General features: G+C 29.4%; 6 protein-coding genes across 6 annotated transcripts; 4 read left to right on the top strand and 2 right to left on the bottom strand.

Moving 5' to 3' along the window:
• LOC112684906 lies at positions 1-438 on the top strand (the record flags this gene model as incomplete). Its single annotated transcript, XM_025556638.1, is given in 1 exon segment — positions 1-438. A coding segment is annotated over 1 exon segment (306 nt), but the record flags the coding sequence as incomplete, so codon positions are not given.
• A 262-nt stretch (positions 439-700) lies between these two features.
• On the top strand, positions 701-1,966 carry LOC112684888. Its single transcript, XM_025556608.1, has 3 exons — positions 701-1,062; positions 1,177-1,626; positions 1,827-1,966. Exons 1-3 carry the CDS (start codon positions 855-857, stop codon positions 1,940-1,942), a joined length of 774 nt encoding a protein of 257 aa, XP_025412393.1. The 5' UTR covers positions 701-854; the 3' UTR covers positions 1,943-1,966.
• A 4,762-nt stretch (positions 1,967-6,728) lies between these two features.
• Positions 6,729-8,873, top strand: LOC112684804 (ribosome production factor 2 homolog). The gene is made up of 6 exons (XM_025556478.1): positions 6,729-6,851; positions 6,919-7,051; positions 7,107-7,266; positions 8,035-8,317; positions 8,379-8,520; positions 8,585-8,873. Exons 1-6 carry the CDS (start codon positions 6,829-6,831, stop codon positions 8,849-8,851), a joined length of 1,008 nt encoding a protein of 335 aa, XP_025412263.1. The 5' UTR covers positions 6,729-6,828; the 3' UTR covers positions 8,852-8,873.
• Positions 8,874-8,907: 34 nt separating this feature from the next.
• Positions 8,908-11,958, bottom strand: LOC112684805 (8-oxo-dGDP phosphatase NUDT18). Its single transcript, XM_025556479.1, has 7 exons — positions 11,821-11,958; positions 11,624-11,745; positions 10,765-10,955; positions 10,507-10,701; positions 9,482-9,651; positions 9,308-9,413; positions 8,908-9,246 (listed from the first exon to the last, which is right to left on the bottom strand). The coding sequence occupies exons 2-7, from the start codon at positions 11,721-11,723 to the stop codon at positions 9,001-9,003; spliced, it is 1,008 nt and encodes a 335-aa protein (XP_025412264.1). The 5' UTR covers positions 11,724-11,745; positions 11,821-11,958; the 3' UTR covers positions 8,908-9,000.
• A 252-nt stretch (positions 11,959-12,210) lies between these two features.
• LOC112684803 (TAR DNA-binding protein 43-like) lies at positions 12,211-14,525 on the top strand. Its single transcript, XM_025556477.1, has 2 exons — positions 12,211-12,427; positions 13,114-14,525. Exon 2 carries the CDS (start codon positions 13,116-13,118, stop codon positions 14,223-14,225), a length of 1,110 nt encoding a protein of 369 aa, XP_025412262.1. The 5' UTR covers positions 12,211-12,427; positions 13,114-13,115; the 3' UTR covers positions 14,226-14,525.
• A 2,048-nt stretch (positions 14,526-16,573) lies between these two features.
• LOC112684806 (ATP-dependent DNA helicase PIF1-like) lies at positions 16,574-17,600 on the bottom strand. Its single transcript, XM_025556480.1, has one exon. It carries the CDS (start codon positions 17,573-17,575, stop codon positions 16,631-16,633), a length of 945 nt encoding a protein of 314 aa, XP_025412265.1. The 5' UTR covers positions 17,576-17,600; the 3' UTR covers positions 16,574-16,630.
• Positions 17,601-19,203: the final 1,603 nt, after the last annotated feature.

The following is a 19,203-nucleotide window of genomic DNA, read 5'->3' as shown; positions in this document are numbered from 1 at the left end:
CCGGCAACACCAGCAGACATGAGTCCCGAGAACGTGGACTATGGTCTCAGTAACATGGTAAGGGCAGGTTACCTGGCGAAACTGCGTGAAACGCTAATGGCAAATATAAAAGCAAACACTGTGAGCGACCGCGGCTCGGCTGAAGATGGAACAATAGAAATGTTCGTGGAGAAGTGTTTGGGCGAGATGGAAAAGGAAGCGATAAGGAAGTGCATGGTAGCAGAGATATACTGCGATGCAATGCGTAAAACAGTACGTGAATATCTACTCTGTGATTCTCGAAATTTACCCATAGGTTGCACTTGAAAAAGGAAAAGAAACCTCCCACTACTTTTGGCTGTTGCTGTACCCATAAATTATCCCACGCGGATACACTAAAACGCAGGGGCATATTTAGACTTACTTCTAGGGGAGCGGGGTGACTCAAATATATTTTAATTCAGGGTCAAAATTTACAAGTAAAATTGTTGGTAATATTTTGCCAGGTGAATCCTTAATATTTGTGTTTTTTTTTTTTTTTAATCTAATGTCGGATCCAGTTAGAATCGATTTTGTATAATTTTTTTTTAACACCTGTCTGTGTTTTGAAAGTTACGCTTGTATTTTAATTGTTTTTCACTAAGCATGGACCCGACAAAAAGCTAATTACAGTATTCACAGCCACGCGTAATTTGATTTTATTATAAAATGATCTACATTAAAAAAATTTGAAATTTGACATGAAATCAATTACTTAAATATAAATTCAAGGGGGGAGGCGATCGCCCCTTCGCCTCCACCACTAAAATATGCTCATGCTAAAACGACAAATGAAACAATATTACGCAAATGATTCACGATCGTAATGCTTTCTTATGGGTAAACAGATAGACGAAGTGAAAATCTGTACCGGCACTTCAACGATCCACGACCGGCTGATGACGACCATCATAGCGCAATCGGACAATAGAAATCATGAAACTGCATCGACGATGGAGGTCGCTGTTGTCGATATTGATGAAAGACAGCAGAACTGTGGCGACGCGTACTTACTTCAGTTCCCGACGCAGGCACAAGTCTTCGGTAATTAGATTTTGGCTTTATTGCAAATAAAACCTAACGTCTGTTACAGGCAACACATAATCGAGCGTACACTATTACGTTTCCTTAAAATAAACGTTTTATTTACGCTTTCAGATCAACAGGACGAACAGGCCATTATGACATTAGCCATTGAAAATTTCAACCGTACATCAATGTTTCCGGGAACGCCAACGGAAGCCATTGTGGACCCGAATACCGTGCGACCCGAGATGATTGACATCGTTAAGAACGATAAAAATCTCAGCGCTATGGTGGCTACGACACACGAGTTCCGAAGGAACATGAGAAGACTACCCCATGCCATGCGAGCCCGGATAGACGAAGAGCTAAATCAGGTGTTTGATAACTGCTTTAATCCCGAGTATCGACCAATATTCCTGTCCCTAGAAGAGGAACGGATAGTTTCCTACGAAAGGATCAAGCTGTTGGTCTCAGACCGTATGAGACCATATTTTGAGTACGGGCCAATCATCAAATCCTCCGAATTTGAGATTCTCGTCCGACTCATATCGAGGACCATGATGGAAAGCGCCAGCGATCCGAGTACGATACTTTATTATTTTATTGTTACGCACCAAAAGCGATTTGATGTTTTTCAGTATTTTTAAAAACATACATAATCATCATCGTCGTTACATTGTTTAAAAATTTATAATTCTATTTCAATATTTTTTTATAAACATACAATGAACATATACGTATTACAAAATTTCGTTATAAATTGCTGTTTTTTGATTTTTTAGCTGAAAGCACGATAAACCAAACCATAGACGGTTTTTTCACCGGTCAGCCGTACAAAACTGTTAATCAGTTCATAGCTACTAACCGTTATTTTTTCCAATCGGATCGGCCGTTATAACGGTTCAAACCAAATGACGTCTCGATAATACATACCGAAATATTATTTCACACGTAAGTTTCGTTTCTGCAGAGTATTGGAATTTCACCAGAAAAAAAATCCGTTAAAATACCTCCTTAACCTAAGAATAAAACTCCTGCTTCTCCATCCGATCCTTAAATACAATCTTACCTATAACAATACAATTTTAATTTATAAATGTATTCTTCGTGTCATGTGTAGGTCTTGATATAAACGTTTTCGTTACAGATAGTGTTTTTGTTATTATGACATGCAGCAATGACTTTCATTACATTACTGCTTTATACGTCAACTAGGATTATGTGAAATGCAAAAGACTTTGCCGGTTGGCTTGGCTGTGACAGCACATTAATCAGGCCCGTTGGCCTAAGTTAAGAAGACAATTATTTATTGTAAAAATGTATTTATATTTTTTGTTAAATTAATGTATTGTATAATAAAACCACGTATTTTGCGTCAAAAACATTTTCATTGTTTTACAAAAATGTGTAATAAAATATTTCTTATTGAAATGTAACCTTAATCCGATCCTTGTTTCGGTATAATTATATGGTATTATATCTTAAATGGTAAGGTACTATGTACAATATTTTTTTTGAGTCTCGTTAAAGAATTAAATGTGCCGCGAAACGGAACTGATGACACTTTGTTGTGGTTCGCAAGCAATAAAAAAAAAACGTGATGGCAAAGTGTAGAAACCGATTAAAACATATAAATAGCTTTTAATAAACTATTTTTCCTACTATATGAATATTTTTTGCTATGTTAACTTCTATTGGATTAAACCTGTAAGTGTGGCAAGAATTTACCGTTAATGTTCTTACTTTTGTTTGAACACTAGAAAAAGCTCCCGACATTATTGATACTCCATCATAAGACCGACTCACATATATTGAAATATCCAAACCAGCAATTTTTTAAAAAAAATCGCAAGTCGTCACATAATGCTTGAGCATTTAGCTCGTTAAATTAAATCGTTAAAATAAAAACAGTTTTAAAATCGTGCTAATATCAAATACAAATACTCATTTGTTCAATTTTCGACTCTTCTTTAGCTTCATCTACAATCAAACTAAATAACTGGCTCCCAAAATTATCTTTATTTACTAGTAGTACTTAGTTACTTAGTACTATACTAAGAATGGAGTTGGAGTAATATTGGATGAGAAGATGAAAAGTAAGTAGTCGACGTAGGAAGAAAAAGTGATTGATATTTGAGGAAAAAGTATTAAACGGAATAAGTGCATATGTTAATACAAAACAATTTAACAATCTAACCATTCATAATCGATAAATGTGAGGCATGATTAAAACAAGTGCATTTGATTGCATTTTTAAGTTTTGCTTTAAGTTTTTTAACAGCTCCAAATTTTTCGGACAGCATAACAGAGCATCCATCTATTGTAATTTCAACGTACTTTTCAAACTGTAAATCAAGCTTTTCTTAAATACTTAAAATTGAATTTCCTATAATTTCTAAGGTAATTTTAGTTTCTATTTTCCCTCCAGTATTTTTATAGTTTTCTCGATAACAATCCAAAAATCCGACAAAATATTCGTACACTTCATTTTTGTATACATGTCGAATATCAGAGACTAACTGATATATTTTTTATGTATCAATAGTTTCATCGAAGATAACACTGTAAAACTTTAATGGTTTTACTCTTTCCAACACATTTTTTAATGTTAAATTTCCCATAGTAAAAATAAGTTCAATCCATGTCATTTTACTAATGTAAGTAGTTTTAGACTCAGAGGTTAATAGATATTTTTTTAAAATCTTATCATCTGTTGAAATTCTGAAATTTCCGTTATTTTCTGTAGGTTTTTGAGAATCGTCAAATATACTACCATCATGGCGATGTCCTCGAATACGTTTATTTTGTTTTTCAAGAAATATTAATGTGTCAATTATTGGTTACAACCAAGATCTATTTTCTTTTATTTGTCCGTTGTGAGCTGTATTTAAAGTACCTACCAATTAATAATTTTATTTTGAGATTAATAATAATATATAAAAATTATTTATAATTCCTGAACAGCGTTTTTATGGTAAATATTTCTGCTATGAGATATTAGATAAGCACCCTTTCCAAGTAGTTTAGCAAATTTCGTTAATGGTACGAATACAAGGCAATTAAGGGGCATTGTATTTTTTGATCCAGTGCTAGTTTTAAGCCGAGTTCACACGGAGTCGTAAACTGGGCGAGAATACTACTATTAAGAGGGTTGGTCGTGATCACTACCTGGTGTGAACTGGTAGTCGTGATAGTAGTTGTCTACGACCAAAAATAGATAGGTCGTGATTACTCCGGCATGTTGGAGTAAACACGACCGGTATAGTCATGAATCATTTTATTTTTATATAATAATAACATTTCCTACGTCAGCGTAAGGCCGCGTACACATTGGATAGCGTTGCGCGGTGAGCGGTGGGCGTTGACAAAAATAAATCAAACATGGTAATTTTATCGGAACTGTGTACACTGATCTCGGGCGTTAAGCGTTAGCGATGCGTCGTTTATTTTTCAAGACGACTTGAATTGTGAGCGTTGTATTTATATTTTGCATTGGTATAAATTAAAACGTGTTTTATAAAATATCATGTGCTCTCAAAAAATACATTTTACAAATGCAAGTCGAGAACTTCTCATATCAGAAGTGCAGGGAAGACCATCTTTATGGAATTATATACACGCCGATTATAAAAAAACCTGAAAAAACAATAAATTGTGGGATGAAATTGGAGCTGTTGTATATTTTCCAGTTAGGAATAGGTAATATATTATTATGGTTTTTTTTTATTAAAGTTGTTTGTTTTTTGTTTATTTTTTAAACCTTAGAAGTCTTAATACAGTTGTTTCATAGATACAGATTTTATAAACACAATGTTGCTTTTTATAAAATATTTAAAGGAAAATGTTTAACAAAAACAATTTAAATATTTATATTGAATACCTACCTACGTAATAATATAATAATTAAAACAAAATCATATTTAATGGCTTACCTTAGAGTGACATAAAGTCTCTCAACCGCAGAAATTTTTTGAAATTTGTCACCGGCTTTGTTAATTTGAATTGTACTATTGAAAAAAGAAAATCAAAAGTTTCTATTGACATACGTAAAAATTTGAAAAATCTCTCTCGACCAAGTCTTAATTCTTCATATACATGATGGAACTTGCCTAGAACACTTCGTTTTTTATTCATTTCGTGAACATCTATTTTTTTTTCTTTTTAGTTAAGAGGCGTAGTCATCGTAAAAATGAATTTTCGAACAATAAAATACGACGAATTTCCGAACATAGTGCCATAGTGCTCTAAGTCACTACACTAAAATAAAATAATGTTGTAGACAACGCTCATCGCGTGCTGTTTAGTGTACACACTTCATCGCTCACCGCTCAACGCTCATCGTTCACCACTCACCGTGCAACACTCACCTATGTGCACGCGACCTAATATCAGTGTACGAAATAAATACAAAACAAACAATTCAATTTGTTGAATTGTATCGCGATGCGGAATGTTTGTGGAAAATAAATTCTGAAGTGTACAAAGAAATACAAGAGATGGGGCCTTAAAAAATATATATACGATAAAATAGGTATCGATGGCTTTGGTATTCATGAAATGGTCCAAAAGATTAAAAATATTAGATCAGTTTATTATCAAGAATTGAAAAAATAAATAATTCTAAAAAATCAGGAGCATCTGCAATTGAGATGTGTGAATTGAGGGTCATAAATTATCGGTCGTGCAATTCAAGCAGTCGTGAGACATACGCAGAACGAGTAGTATTCTCGCCTAGTTTACGACTCTGTATGATTAACAACTTAAGAACAAAAATACAAAATAAAGCGAGGGCTGGTATAGAGGAGCGTCTAAACAGGAATGCACCTTGTGCGTTCTGCGCATGCACGTAATTTATTCACCATTATCATAATGTTAGGCTATTATTATCAATATATCATATCAATCACTAATAATATTATTATAATTTAAAATATTATAATAATATGAGTTATGAATCAAACTATTCAAAATTTAATTATGTCTTATATAAATAATATATTGTAATTTTATTTTGGTTGTTAAGGAATAATGTTCAGTTTAATAAATAAATGTAATAAAAATAATATTACAGTCAATTACATTAATGTAATAGTCCAGTTACAAATTTATGTTATTCTATTATTTATGAATTATTGATACATTTGTTCTAAAAAAAATAATAACTCGTCAAAAATATCCTATATGGTTTGATTTTGAACTAAAAAATTTAATATTTAAAAAGAAAATAGCTCATAAAATCTTTAAAAACTCTGGTGCCATTAACGATTATAAGTCAAAACTAAGTAACAAGAAATTGTATAGAGGTTTAGATTATTATTAAATATAATCGCTGGAAGTTCTCTCATGAAATAATCACAGGTGATATTCTTAAACAATAACCAAAGTGATATTGATTTATAATTTTAGAATGCAATCAGTAAAACGGTTAAATTCATAAAATACATAAGCACAGTATTGCCTAACTCTTTGGCGTTAAATTCCTGGCAGTAAAAAATTTGATTCCGAACAGTTGGTTATCATTATAAAATGCTTTCTTATCATTTTTATCTCTTATCAATGAGGAGAACTGACCCAAGCCCGGTTGTGCCAGTATCAGAAATATAAATTTCCCGTATTATAATAATAATAAAAAAATTTTTTTACCGATATTATCATAATATATCTATTATGTTATCATTATAAAATAAACATAATTAACTAACAAGTAAAAACACGTGATGACATTTACACTGTAATTTTCATATTGACATTCCAGTCAAGTTTATTATTTTATTGTTTTTCAAAATGGGCGTTATGCAAAGAGTGGTGTATGTAAAATTTTTTTGATTAAAATTATATTGTTTTTAGTACCTATTTACATTAATTTTTTTGTAGAAAACCCAGGACAAAACGAGGTAAAAGGATCTTGTTAAAAAAAGAACCAAAGATCGTGGAGAACCCGAAGCATGTTCTGTTTATTCCTGGTCGTAAATCATCTTTAAATGTCAGCAGCTGCATGAAAGATTTAGTAAGTTTCAGTCTGTATTACCCAACATAGTTTAACATTTTTTTAATATCTTTAGTTAAAACTCAAGAAGCCAGACGCTGTTATGTTAACCCAAAAAAATGATATTTTGCCTTTTGATGACGCAGTACAAATTGAAAAATTACTACAGAAGCATGACTCATCTTTATTTTTCTTTTCTTCGCACAGCAAAAAAAGACCAAACAATTTGGTGCTTGGTAAGTCAAATTTCAACTATATTTTCAGTTAACGTAATCTGCAGATGTAGACTTGTCTTTTTATTTTTTTAGTCATAAACAAAAATATAAGTTTATAGTAACCTGTAATCAAGCTATAAATATAAAATAAATAAATTATTAGGGTTAATATATTTTATGTATATTATTTAATGATGATTATATCGCCTATTTATATATTTTAAATAGTTCTAATGTCATAAGAGAGGAAACATGATATTTATTAGCTTTAATGTTTATTTTGGTATGAAATGTTACTCATAGTTATATCCTAATTTTTGGTTTAGGATTTTATTTTTGAATATTTAAAATAAATGAAATTGTATTTTATCAAATATTATAAAAATGTCTTTATATGCAATTTGTTTACTTATATGTTAGATATATTATGTGCTAACATTTTCCTCTAAGTTTTAAAAATGAATTATGTTAAATCTTCAAAATAAAAATATCTCAAATTACTAATCAAGTAACAATTCAATTTTAATTAATTTAATCTCAACTTTACAAAATGTTGATTGTCTAATCTTAAAATGAGTAAGAATATAATGGAAAAGTATCTTGATTTTTATAATAGATATTGTTATTGTTGATTAATATATTTGTAATTATCTCTGCATAATTAAAATAAAATAAATGTTTGGAAAAATATCATATCATTTTTAATTTTGTATTATGGAAAGATAATTATTGAAGTATTAATTATATTTACTTCAGCCTTACAAATTTTAAAATCTTAATGTTTTACAGGACGTACTTATGATCAACACATATTAGATATGTTTGAATTGGGCATTGAATCATACAAGGGATGTAGTGAATTTAAAGGTTTATCAGAAATTTCAGTTGGTGTAAAACCAGTTTTAGTGTTTTTGGGTGATCAATTTGACAGTGATCAGCAATTAAAACGTCTACGAAATTTATTCATTGACATTTTCCAAAGACAACCATTAAAACAAATTAGACCAAATGGCATTGAGCATGTCATGTCATTTACTGCAGTTGATAGTAAAATATTATTACGTTCTTACAGGTAATTTTCTTTACATTTATGTTTTATTTATAAATTATTTAAATACTATTTTTACTTTTAGAACAATTTTGTCAAAAACCAGTTTAAAAACTCCACATGTTGAGCTGCAAGAAGTTGGACCATCTGTCGATTTTGTAGTTAGAAGAGATCATATGGCTAGTGCTGACTTATTTAAAACTGCTTGCAAAAGATCCAGTATAAAGGTATACTATTTAAATTACATTACCTAGATTGAATTCTTTTCGTTTAATTATTATGGATTTACAGGGTAAAAAAATTAAGAGTGTACGTCGTGATAATTTTGGATCTAAATTAGGACGCCTGCACATGACCAAACAGGATGTGAACACTTTACAGACAAGAAAGATGAAGGGATTGAAAAAGACATATGGTGAAAAGAAATTGAAAAGAAAGAGTGATACTGATAAAAATGGGCCGGCCACTAAAATACCTAAGAATACTAGTACCATCCAAAATAAAAAATTAAAGAAATTCAGTAAAAAAGGAAGAAAATTAAAGGGTGGACAAGTATAATAAATAATTTTAATTTATATTTATGATTTATGTATATTGTTAACAATAATAATAATTATTAAATATACATAGCTATAAAATAAAATCTATGATAAAGCACCTTTTAGTTTGATGGGCATAACATGTTTATGGCAACTCTTTGTTACCTTTTAACATATAACTTTAAGGGGAACAGTCATGTTTCTTATAGTTCGTTGTTTAATAAAATCTGCACATTCTGGAGATACAGCTGTCCAATTATACTTTCCAATAGGGAAAACATCTTCTAATGGTGATTGAAAAGTAACTAATAATGATAAACAAAAACCATCATTAGTGGTTTCCGGTTTACCACAATGTTCGACACTTAATACACCATGAGGTTTATGAGGTGCCACATCAGCACCAAATATTTCCTAGAAAATAAAATTGCAATTATGAAAATATTCCACAATGTATAAACTGAATGGTATTCACAGTCATAAATTTTCGTAATGTTGAATGTAAGTTTCGATTATGGTTAATTTCACACATAGGTAAATGAGCTTCTGTTTTTTCCGATACAAGCACATTCAATTTGTTCCTGAAAAATAATAGTTACTTGAAATGGTGATATTAAAATATATTAGAACATTAAAAAATTGAACCAACCCAGATTTTTCTTTAGCACAAATAAGAAGTCGTAACAAGAGTTTTTTATGAGCTTTAACAGCAGGTAAAACTCTGGGATGCCATTGATGACGAATTTTGTTCTTTATATGTGTACAATAAGCTCGGCCACGTTCTATTAATGGTAATATGTCATTTGAACGAAGGGTCACCTAGTCACCAACACACACACATATATATATATATATATAAATAAATAAATAATTATTTTTAATTCTTTAAATTGGTATTACTAATTAGCAGTGATGTAGTGCTAAAAATATAAGTGGGTATATGCCAAATTCTGTCAAAAATAAAATTTCCACAGTAAAAATATGATCTGAAAAGCTTTGCCCCTACCCCTCAAAAATTTCTTAAAAGTATAATTTCTCAATCATAAATTATGAACTATACAATATTATTTATTTTTAATGTAATATAACTCAATGCTCTATTATGATTTAGTTTGAATTTTGTGCTTGATGAAATGTTACACACATTACAATTTACATTTTATTTATAGCAACTATCATATAAACTATAAAATAATGCAAAATAATTTTCAAGTGATACTTAATAAATGACGAATTAAGATTAGTGAAGATAATACAATACAATTCACATGAAACACTAGTGTAAAATTGTAAATTGACAAATGTTAATATATTTTTAAAATAAATAAAGAAACTAACGAGTGGTTATACGCATGTACACAAACTTTGGTTTGGACTTTGGTTTTTTTATTGGGTACAAGCATATTCTGAAAAAATGGAAGTGGGTACACGTGTACCCTTCACTACACCACTGCTAATTAGTATAATTTCTATTAAATATTTACAATTTATTCTCATGAATTAAATATCAAGCCTATATCTAATATTCTTCATTCAAGAACTTAATAATTAAAATAATGATATGTGTAGCTCAAAATTTGAGATTTAATGATAATTGTAATGAACAATTGACCATTCTATAAGACTTGAATAGTCGTACCAAATAGCACAAAAAAAAAAAATTAAAAATAGTACCTCGGAAATATTTTTAATCCATTTGGCTTGTAAAGATTCACGGTCAGCTTGACCAGGTGTTTTCAAACGACCACCAATGATATTTCCAGTTAAAATAAAACGAAACCATGCTTTAGATGCAACTTCTACCAATAATAATGTATCAAGTTCCATTTCTAATCCAGTTTCTTCTAAGCATTCTCTTTTAACAGCCTCCTAAGCAATTTTAATTATAATTTTGTTCATATTGTACTATAATTTTATAATATTTCAACTAACATGTAAATCTTCCCCAGGTTCCACACGACCAGCAGGTAAGTACCATTGACCAGCACAAGTACTTTTAGCTTCTTGCATCATGAGTACTTCATCATCACTGTTGACTAGTACAACAAGTACAATGTATGTAACTGTACTTTTAATAATTGGCACATAGTCAGAAGGACCTATGGGTATAACACCCTTTGCCGCTTAAAATGTTAAAAATTATTATTAGCATAGTTATAAAATATTAACTAACAATAAATAAAATGTATGAAAATTAAACAATGCTTAAGAGTAATAAACACTAATCCAAAAAATTAATCTAGTTTAATAGCCCTAAAAATTAAATTTAATAAATTTTATATTATTAAGGGTCTTCGACATGTAATATATATTTCAGTAAATGGTATGTTAAAAAGTTGCCAGTTAACATTATAATAAAATAATGAGAAATAAATTAAAAATTAGTAAATAGTTAATACTTGAACATTAATATGTAAATAAATAAATACTCAATTTGGAGTATTATTATATTTGTTAAGTACAATTTAAAAATACAAAGTCGAAAAAATCTCACTGAATATAAAAAAATTAAGGAAAATATTGAGAAAAACTTGTCGTTTTATATAGAGATATTTTATTTTAATAGGAGATATTATTTATTTTCTAAAATGTATTGATAAAAATATATTATTTTTAAAATAGATTTTTACATTTATAATATTAATAAAATTATTTTTTATTATTACTTTATGTAAGCATAACCCTTTCTAAACTGAATTAATGTAAATGTTATTTTGGGTATTTAATAATTCTAAGTAATAAATATAAAGTATAAAAATATATTAGAAACACTGTGAAAAATATGCATTACCACAAGCTTCGTTTTGATCGGCTAAAGTGAAGTCACATAACTCTTCATTTTCATCTAAAGCGTCGCCTTTTAACAACTTCAAAACTTTTGTTTCTAACATAATTATTGCATTTTTGAGATTCCTAAACACAATGCTATCATCGAAGTAACTGAATAAAGCTAGTATAAGTAAATATCATAATTGAAACAGCGTTTACCTGGACTGTCAGTAGGAAAACTGCTTTCTATCAAGTGTCTATCTATAATCTTATAGATGTTCTTACAATTCATCGGAGAGGGAACAATTTTTCGATAATTACTCCTTTTGAAGTTTTGTTATTGTTTATACGTTGCTATCGTCATCAAAAAAAAAAAAAAAAAACCAATTGATCTTTCCAGTGTCGCCACGTTGAAGACTTACTTTACCCGCACAGTTATATTTGTCGTCGCGGCACTTTAGAAAATTATTTTGTAATTGCATATGGCTGCCGGCTCTTATGATAACGTGTGGATGAAAAAGATGATCAAGTAGTATTTGGTTCAATATAATTAATAACATATTTGACTATACTTTTTTAATATTATTGATCATTTAAAGTTTTAACTAGATTATCCGAGAATAATATTACGTAAATTCGTTTAATTTATTAAGTAGTATTTGATAATTTATTTTTCAAGTACCTTTTGCATAATAACTGTTAGGTTAACAATTTATCGACCATTTAGTGTTTGTGGTTGTCATACACAATCAATTTTATTTATATTCTCATTCTTAAGATCTTAATAATAATTTTCTTCTATGGTATTTTAGATACGTATTCTTTGGTAAGTAATTTGGCACCATAGATATCTCTTTGGCACTAAATAACACATATATATGTTACCTATATTAATTAATGGTTAACATTTTTTATAAAATAAATATGTTCTATTACATAATCAGTTACATTTAAAATTGTATTTATTGCCGTAGAATAGTTCACCTAGTTCATATCTACATTTTATTTATTAATTACATATGTAATGTATATATCCCATTAAAATAATCTAATTAAAAATCAATATAATATACATATTACATATTTTTTAAATTTTATTTATATCAAAATAATATGTATTTTGGTGTATAACTAAAAATTGATTATTAAGACACAGCAGTGTCTAACATTTTAAGAAGCCAGGCCCACATTAAGCAAGTAACATTGTATATACTGTGACAAGTAGATATTGTGGGCCTAATTATATACAAGCACTTAAATTCAATAAAAACAAGAGAGTTGAAAGAATACAGTTTTATTTATAAATAAATAAAATTGTTTCCTTTTATTAATTGATTAATGGTTAATAAAACGATGTAGAATATGTTTAATATAGATTATAGTATCTCAGTATCACAGTTTAAATGTCACAATTTTGTCATAACATCTGTTGCACTATTTATTTAATTAAATTATAAAAATAATTCAATTTTTTTTAAGAATAAAACTAATTTGGTTTATTTGTTTACTTAGAAATGTATGTGCAAGTATCAGAGAGTGAAAACAGTGATCCTATTGATATGCCTACTGAAGAGGATAATAGTCTTCTGCTGTCTACTTTAGAAGCACAATATCCTGGGATTATTGGTTTGAAATATCGTGTTAACAATAGGTTGAGAATAGTTCGTCTCAATGAGGGCAAATTGTATCCTCCTGAAGATGGTTGGTTAGATCGTATTTATATGTGTAATTTTCGTAATACACCATCAGCAAAACGTAAACATAATGAAATTGAAAATAGTACTAAGACAGAAGATGATGATGATGATGATAGTGTTTCTGACATGGATTTGGTTGTGTTGGGTTTGCCATGGAAAGTAACTGAAGAAGACTTGAAAAAATATTTTGCTAAATTTGGTCAAGTAGAATATACTCAAATTAAGACTGATGCTAATGGTAAATCAAAAGGATATGGATTTGTCAGGTTTAAACATAAAAAATCTCAAGTGCGTGTTATGTTAGAACGGCACAACATAGAAGGTCGATGGTGTGATGTGCGGATACCCAATAGTAAAGACAAGCAGGTTAATAAAGTGCCCCGTAAAGTATTTATAGGTCAGGTATCTGAAGATGTAGATGAAGATGCATTAAGAAATTATTTTATCAAATTTGGGGAGATATCAGATTTATTTTTACCAAGACCACATAGAGGTTTTGCATTTGTAACTTTTACTGACCCGTTATCAGCTCAGAAAGTGATTGGCAAAGATCATAAAGTTGGAGATTGCAGTGTAGTGTGTACAGAAGCAATACCAAAAAAAGAAATGGCACCTAAGTGGAATGAATATGATAATCGAGACAGATACAAGGATAAAAGGAGAGATCGATCACCGAAACACCAGCAATCCTGGTCCCAAAATGATAATTGGGATTATGATCGGGAAATATATGAACGGCTGTACACTCGAGGAAATGGACAACAATTAGTTAATAGTAATTTTGCAAGTGATAAAAATATTAATCCAGACATGGTGGCTGCTGCTGTAAACAAAGCTGTTATGGGAGTATTTGGAAATTTAAAAGGAGGACAGGGTAATCAAAGTGATAAAACTCAAGGAATAGATGATTGGTGGATGAGAAGATAAGTTAGATAAGTCATGTATTTTGAATTTAAAATAAAATTTGATTTCCTAATAAATGTTCATTAAAGTAATAACTAGGGTTGAGCATTTCTAGTACTTCCAGTGTAAATATATCCTCCGATGATGAAAAATATTTATGTCACTTACTTTCTTCTGCAACCTTTTAAGACAAATATGAAAAAACTAGAAGTACTCAGCTTTATTAATAATTTTTGATGAAAGTACTTATAGAACTAAAACCGATTTTAATGTAACTAAAGAAAAAATTGAATACATTTTTAATAAATTCATATTCTACTCAAATCAGCTTGTCATTAATTTACCATTATTAAAAACTCCTCAATAACAATGGAATTTTAGATACAAAATAAACCGCATTGAAAGATATACTTTTGTCCATTGCGTATTATCAATTTATTATGTTCTTATATACTATTAGACATTACATTCATGTACATTGTATACTTCTAGTGATTGCATTCTTGTACAAATACACAATATTTTTATAAATATCTTTTAAGTATTTCATATTAAATCACATTTTTTTTTTTTTTAATTATTGACCTTATTTTGACTTAAATTTTTGCTTTTAATTTGATTTGATTTTTTTTTTTGTGACTTAAATAAAAAAATGTATTCTAATTTTCACAAGACTAGTTGTATACAAATTGTGTGTTTTACATGAACTGTACAATAATAATTGTTTTTGTTTTTCCTATTTCAATATAGATAGATTTGCATATTAAAATTTGTTATCTAACATTAAATATATAACTTTTGATTTTATGCACATAATTATGTAAATATATCTTTAAATTTTTTTGTTAAAAAAAAATCTTTATGGAAATCATGTTCTATGTTTTAAAATAACATTTTTATTGCACATTTATGATGCATATCAATTTAAATTGTTAAGAAATTCATAGTTCATATAATTTAACTTTTTAAAATGCGAACTCATATAATTTATACATTTTTTTTTAAAACAATGTTAAGTAAATTATTTAAAAAAAAAAAATTTATATTTAAAATTTTGAAAACTTAATTTTTCTAAATTTGCCATTAAGTTAGAGGAAAACTTTTCTGTTTTTAATTATGTCTATATAAATTCTACTAAAATCAATTTAATCAAATTTAAAATTGATTGTCATTTATTTAATTTATGAGAATATAAATAAATAAAGGTGACATTTCTAGGCAACATAAAATATAGGTTTTAAATATTTTTAAGATTTCTTGTAATATCAAAATTATTTTATCAACATTTTTAAAGAAAAGCTAAAAAAGTATAACCATTCAATTATTTATAAATAGCAAAAAAAAGTTCAGAAAATAATACAATCTATAGCGAACAGTGATATTAGAATTAAACGAAAACAAAAATTTGATTATGTCAAAATCTGGTTACGAAAGTTTTTTTTACAACTTTACATCTATTTTTTTGTAATAAGATAACTTTTATGAGATTTGTAAAATAATCTATTTAAAAGTATTAAATAGACATAATTTACCTTCAGAGATCTCCTATGTATGGTTATGATGATCAGAGCAATCCTTATGGTTGAAAATTTTGTACACAGAAACGAAAACCATGCAATCATAGTAAAACCAATAATTTCTCATTTTCTGATTTCCCAGAATCTAAAAGTGAGAAAGTCAAAAAATAACAAATCTTAGAAAATTTTCTTTAGCATATTATTAAATCTATTATTAATACATTGAGATAGAAAACATTCAAATCTTTGTTATACATGTAATAAACAGAAATTACCTCCAAATAAGAAAAACGATTTTCAAACATGATGAATTTTTAAGCAAATTCATTCATTTATTCTAGATATTTTATTTTGAAAAGTACTGGTTTAAATTTTAAATATATTAGAAAAATTATGAAGCTCTCATTTGATAAAATTGATACTTAACCAAATCATAGGAACTCTAAAAACTACAATTCTATATCTTAGATTATTTAATCTTATATTACATGTTATCCATGAATCAGAATTTGAAAAAATGCATAGTTAAAAAAAAGGATGAGAATACTTAATAATCTAAACAATACACTTCCATTTTATAAAAGTATAGTTTTTTAAATAATCACTAAATAATTAAAAATTGAATCAAATAAAATAGAATGATTTTTTTTTTTTTTTTTTGTAAGGTAAAATACACTTTAAATGTATATATATATATATATACTAGCTGACCCGACAGACTTCGTCCTGTCAAAAAGATTTGTAATGTGGCAGTTTTTGTGTCTACGTATTTTAAAAAATTCTCCTGAACAGAACCGTCACCCTGGTGATAGGGCGTTGTGAATAAAAAATAATTAAATAAAACATATATAAGGATTTAAAAGTAAGTAATCGCTTTATTGTTAATCATGTGAATCATAATTATTATTATTATCATTGTAGTGCTTTGTGGTATACGATGTTTTTTGTTTGATTAACTGGCGCATAGATAAACAAATCTGATGGTTTTCCAACACGGGAACAGGCAACATACAATTGACCATGTGAGAAACATGGGTTTTCTAGATTAATACCACAAACACTTAATGATTGCCCCTGGGACTTGTTTATAGTCATAGCAAAAGCAAGACGCACTGGAAACTGTAGTCGTTTAAACTCAAATGGCACATCAGTCGGAATTATTGGGATGCGTGGTATGAGAACATCTTCTCCTTTATACTTTCCTTTGAGTATAGTTACTTCTATCACATTGTTTAGTAATTTTTTTATCGCTAACCGTGTACCGTTGCAAAGACGCGGTTGGTTGATATTTCGCAACATTATAACCACCGATCCAACCTTTAATTGAAGATTGTGAGGTGGCAATCCTGGCAAATCCAGCGAGTTTAAAAATTCCGGTGGATAGTTGACTACATCATCTTGATTAGTAGCCGAATCAACTGATTTATATATCCTCAATTCGCCTGTAATTTGTTCTTGAATTTTGAAATTTAATTCATTTACATCTATGTTTTTTGCAGCCAGTATAGCTCGTTCGCTCAACCAATCATGGTTTCTGTAATTTTGAGAAACATCTGGAAACACCTGAATAAGTTCATCTTTTGATCGAGTTAACTGACAAAAACTTTGAGGAAAGTTAATGCAGCCAGTCAACATGTCTATAGGAAATTTGCCATTACCAATGTCAATGAGTTGTTTAGAGAATATGTTTCCAGATTGGTCATTTTGCAACTCGACACGCATATTCTTGCTTAAATGAAGTACTTTGACATGTTTCCACAAACTGGAGGACTTTAGACATGCATTGAGTTCATCAGCTGGCGTTGATCGTGGAATCACCGGCAATGTTTGACGAAAATCTCCTGCTAATAAAATCATTGCACCACCAAATCAGTTATTATTGCTCCGTAGATCTTTTAAGGTTCTGTCCAAAGCCTCCAAAGATTTTTTATGTGCCATCGTGCATTCATCCCAAACAATCAATTTACATTGCTGCAAAACCTTTGCCATTGCAGAGTTCTTCGAAACGTTGCAGGTTGGAGTTTCATTGCTTTGCATATTTAATGGCAATTTTAGTGCTGAATGGGCTGTTCGACCACCTTCAAGCAAAGTTGCTGCGATTCCCGACGAAGCGAGTGCAAGTGCAATTTTATTTTGTGAGCGAATTGTTGCTAATATTAATGAAATCAAAAAAGTTTTTCCTGTACCACCAGGTGCATCTAAGAAGTAAATCCCTCCAGTTTCATCATTTGTTACTTTCATAAGAGTTTCAAATACATACTTCTGTTGTTCATTTAACAGTGGAAGATTTGTTTGAATTAATTCTTTCAAAGCGTTGAGATCATAGTCTTTCTCGATGCAACTCATGGTTAAAAGCGTCATGCATTGGACGATTGGGCGCGGTCAGGCTTAATTGAATTAATAGTTTGTTTGACATTATCAAGCACATGTCCTCAATTGAAATCAATGCTTCATTGTAAATTTCTTCACTGATTTGTATATTTAGATTTCCCATTCTATTCTGTATTTGATACAAAATATCATCACACATATAATCTTTGTACTTGATCCACAAATCAATTGGGTTTGATGGGAAGCATGTAGATATGATTATAGAAAACAATGTTCGTATTTGATGAGCGTGTGATGATATTACAGCATCATTGAGAGTTTGATCCCAATGAGCGTCATTTTCAAGCAATTGCAAACGTTGACAGGCTTCTCTGTAGGATCCACACAATTCACCATCAACAGTTCGTAACTGTTGGAATGATGTTGGGCCACGTACATTGACTAATAGCAGTCGTAAATAAAAACATTCATCATTGCTTGGATGTACTGAATAAATCCGGCCAATCGCATCGGTGGAATATACATCTGTATATCCTGGAACTGGTTTTCCTTGTTTCCGTCGTATAAATCTCCTTGAGGATTGATTCCAGGTATAATATTTTGGCATTTCAGAATATAGCAATGTTTGTGCGAAATCATCGTTTTGGCATGTCTCAAAAAAAACTGGTTAATGTAGTAGATGGTGGCTGAGCAGCTCTTTGTACTGCGTTCTGTGCTGTAAAATACACTCTTTGTCCATTTTCTAAATGCACAGCTAAGTGAACAACAGAAGGGTGTCTCTCATGAATAGGAAAAGAAAATATTCGCCAAACTGCTTCATTACTACTAACCTATCCTCTTTCATTTAAAAAAAACTATATGAGAATTGGATAAGAAGTTGCGAAGCCAATATAAATAAAAAAGTTATAATATAAGAAAATAGTATTTTTTTCATTCTCATTTTTTTTATATATAATAGTTGAATACCTCCTGGGTGAAGCCGGGTAAACCAGCTAGTTTAATATGAACTTTATACCATAGCAATAAAGCTCAAATTGACTACGTTTTAGTTACAAATCATTTGTATTAGAAAAAGAAAAGGGCTATTTTTAGGGTTTTTCCAGCAATAATTCTAATTTTTCTCGCCGTAAAAACCATCCTTGAACTTCAACGAA

Source organism: Sipha flava, unplaced genomic scaffold (assembly GCF_003268045.1).
Source record: "Sipha flava isolate LNK unplaced genomic scaffold, YSA_version1 258_pilon_pilon, whole genome shotgun sequence".
Classification (NCBI taxonomy): Eukaryota; Metazoa; Arthropoda; class Insecta; order Hemiptera; family Aphididae; genus Sipha; species Sipha flava.
This window is presented reverse-complemented; position numbering and strand designations above follow the sequence as displayed.

What these genes read in the sequence shown, in the direction of transcription:
- LOC112684888 (XM_025556608.1), top strand. Translation starts at nt 855, where the DNA reads ATGGGTAAACAGATAGACGAAGTGAAAATCTGTACCGGCACTTCAACG. An exon ending in GACGCAGGCACAAGTCTTCG is followed by an intron (nt 1,063 to 1,176) that starts GTAATTAGATTT and finishes TTACGCTTTCAG; the next exon opens with ATCAACAGGACGAACAGGCC. An exon ending in GGAAAGCGCCAGCGATCCGA is followed by an intron (nt 1,627 to 1,826) that starts GTACGATACTTT and finishes TTGATTTTTTAG; the next exon opens with CTGAAAGCACGATAAACCAA.
- LOC112684804 (XM_025556478.1), top strand. Translation starts at nt 6,829, where the DNA reads ATGGGCGTTATGCAAAGAGTGGT. An exon ending in GCAGCTGCATGAAAGATTTA is followed by an intron (nt 7,052 to 7,106) that starts GTAAGTTTCAGT and finishes TAATATCTTTAG; the next exon opens with TTAAAACTCAAGAAGCCAGA. An exon ending in ACCAAACAATTTGGTGCTTG is followed by an intron (nt 7,267 to 8,034) that starts GTAAGTCAAATT and finishes AATGTTTTACAG; the next exon opens with GACGTACTTATGATCAACAC.
- LOC112684805 (XM_025556479.1), bottom strand. Translation starts at nt 11,723, where the DNA reads ATGTTAGAAACAAAAGTTTTGAAGTTGTTAAAAGGCGACGCTTTAGAT. An exon ending in GGATTAAAAATATTTCCGAG is followed by an intron (nt 9,652 to 10,506) that starts GTACTATTTTTA and finishes GTTGGTGACTAG; the next exon opens with GTGACCCTTCGTTCAAATGA. An exon ending in TGTGCTAAAGAAAAATCTGG is followed by an intron (nt 9,414 to 9,481) that starts GTTGGTTCAATT and finishes ATTATTTTTCAG; the next exon opens with GAACAAATTGAATGTGCTTG.
- LOC112684803 (XM_025556477.1), top strand. Translation starts at nt 13,116, where the DNA reads ATGTATGTGCAAGTATCAGAGAGTGAAAACAGTGATCCTATTGATATG.
- LOC112684806 (XM_025556480.1), bottom strand. Translation starts at nt 17,575, where the DNA reads ATGATTTTATTAGCAGGAGATTTTCGTCAAACATTGCCGGTGATTCCA.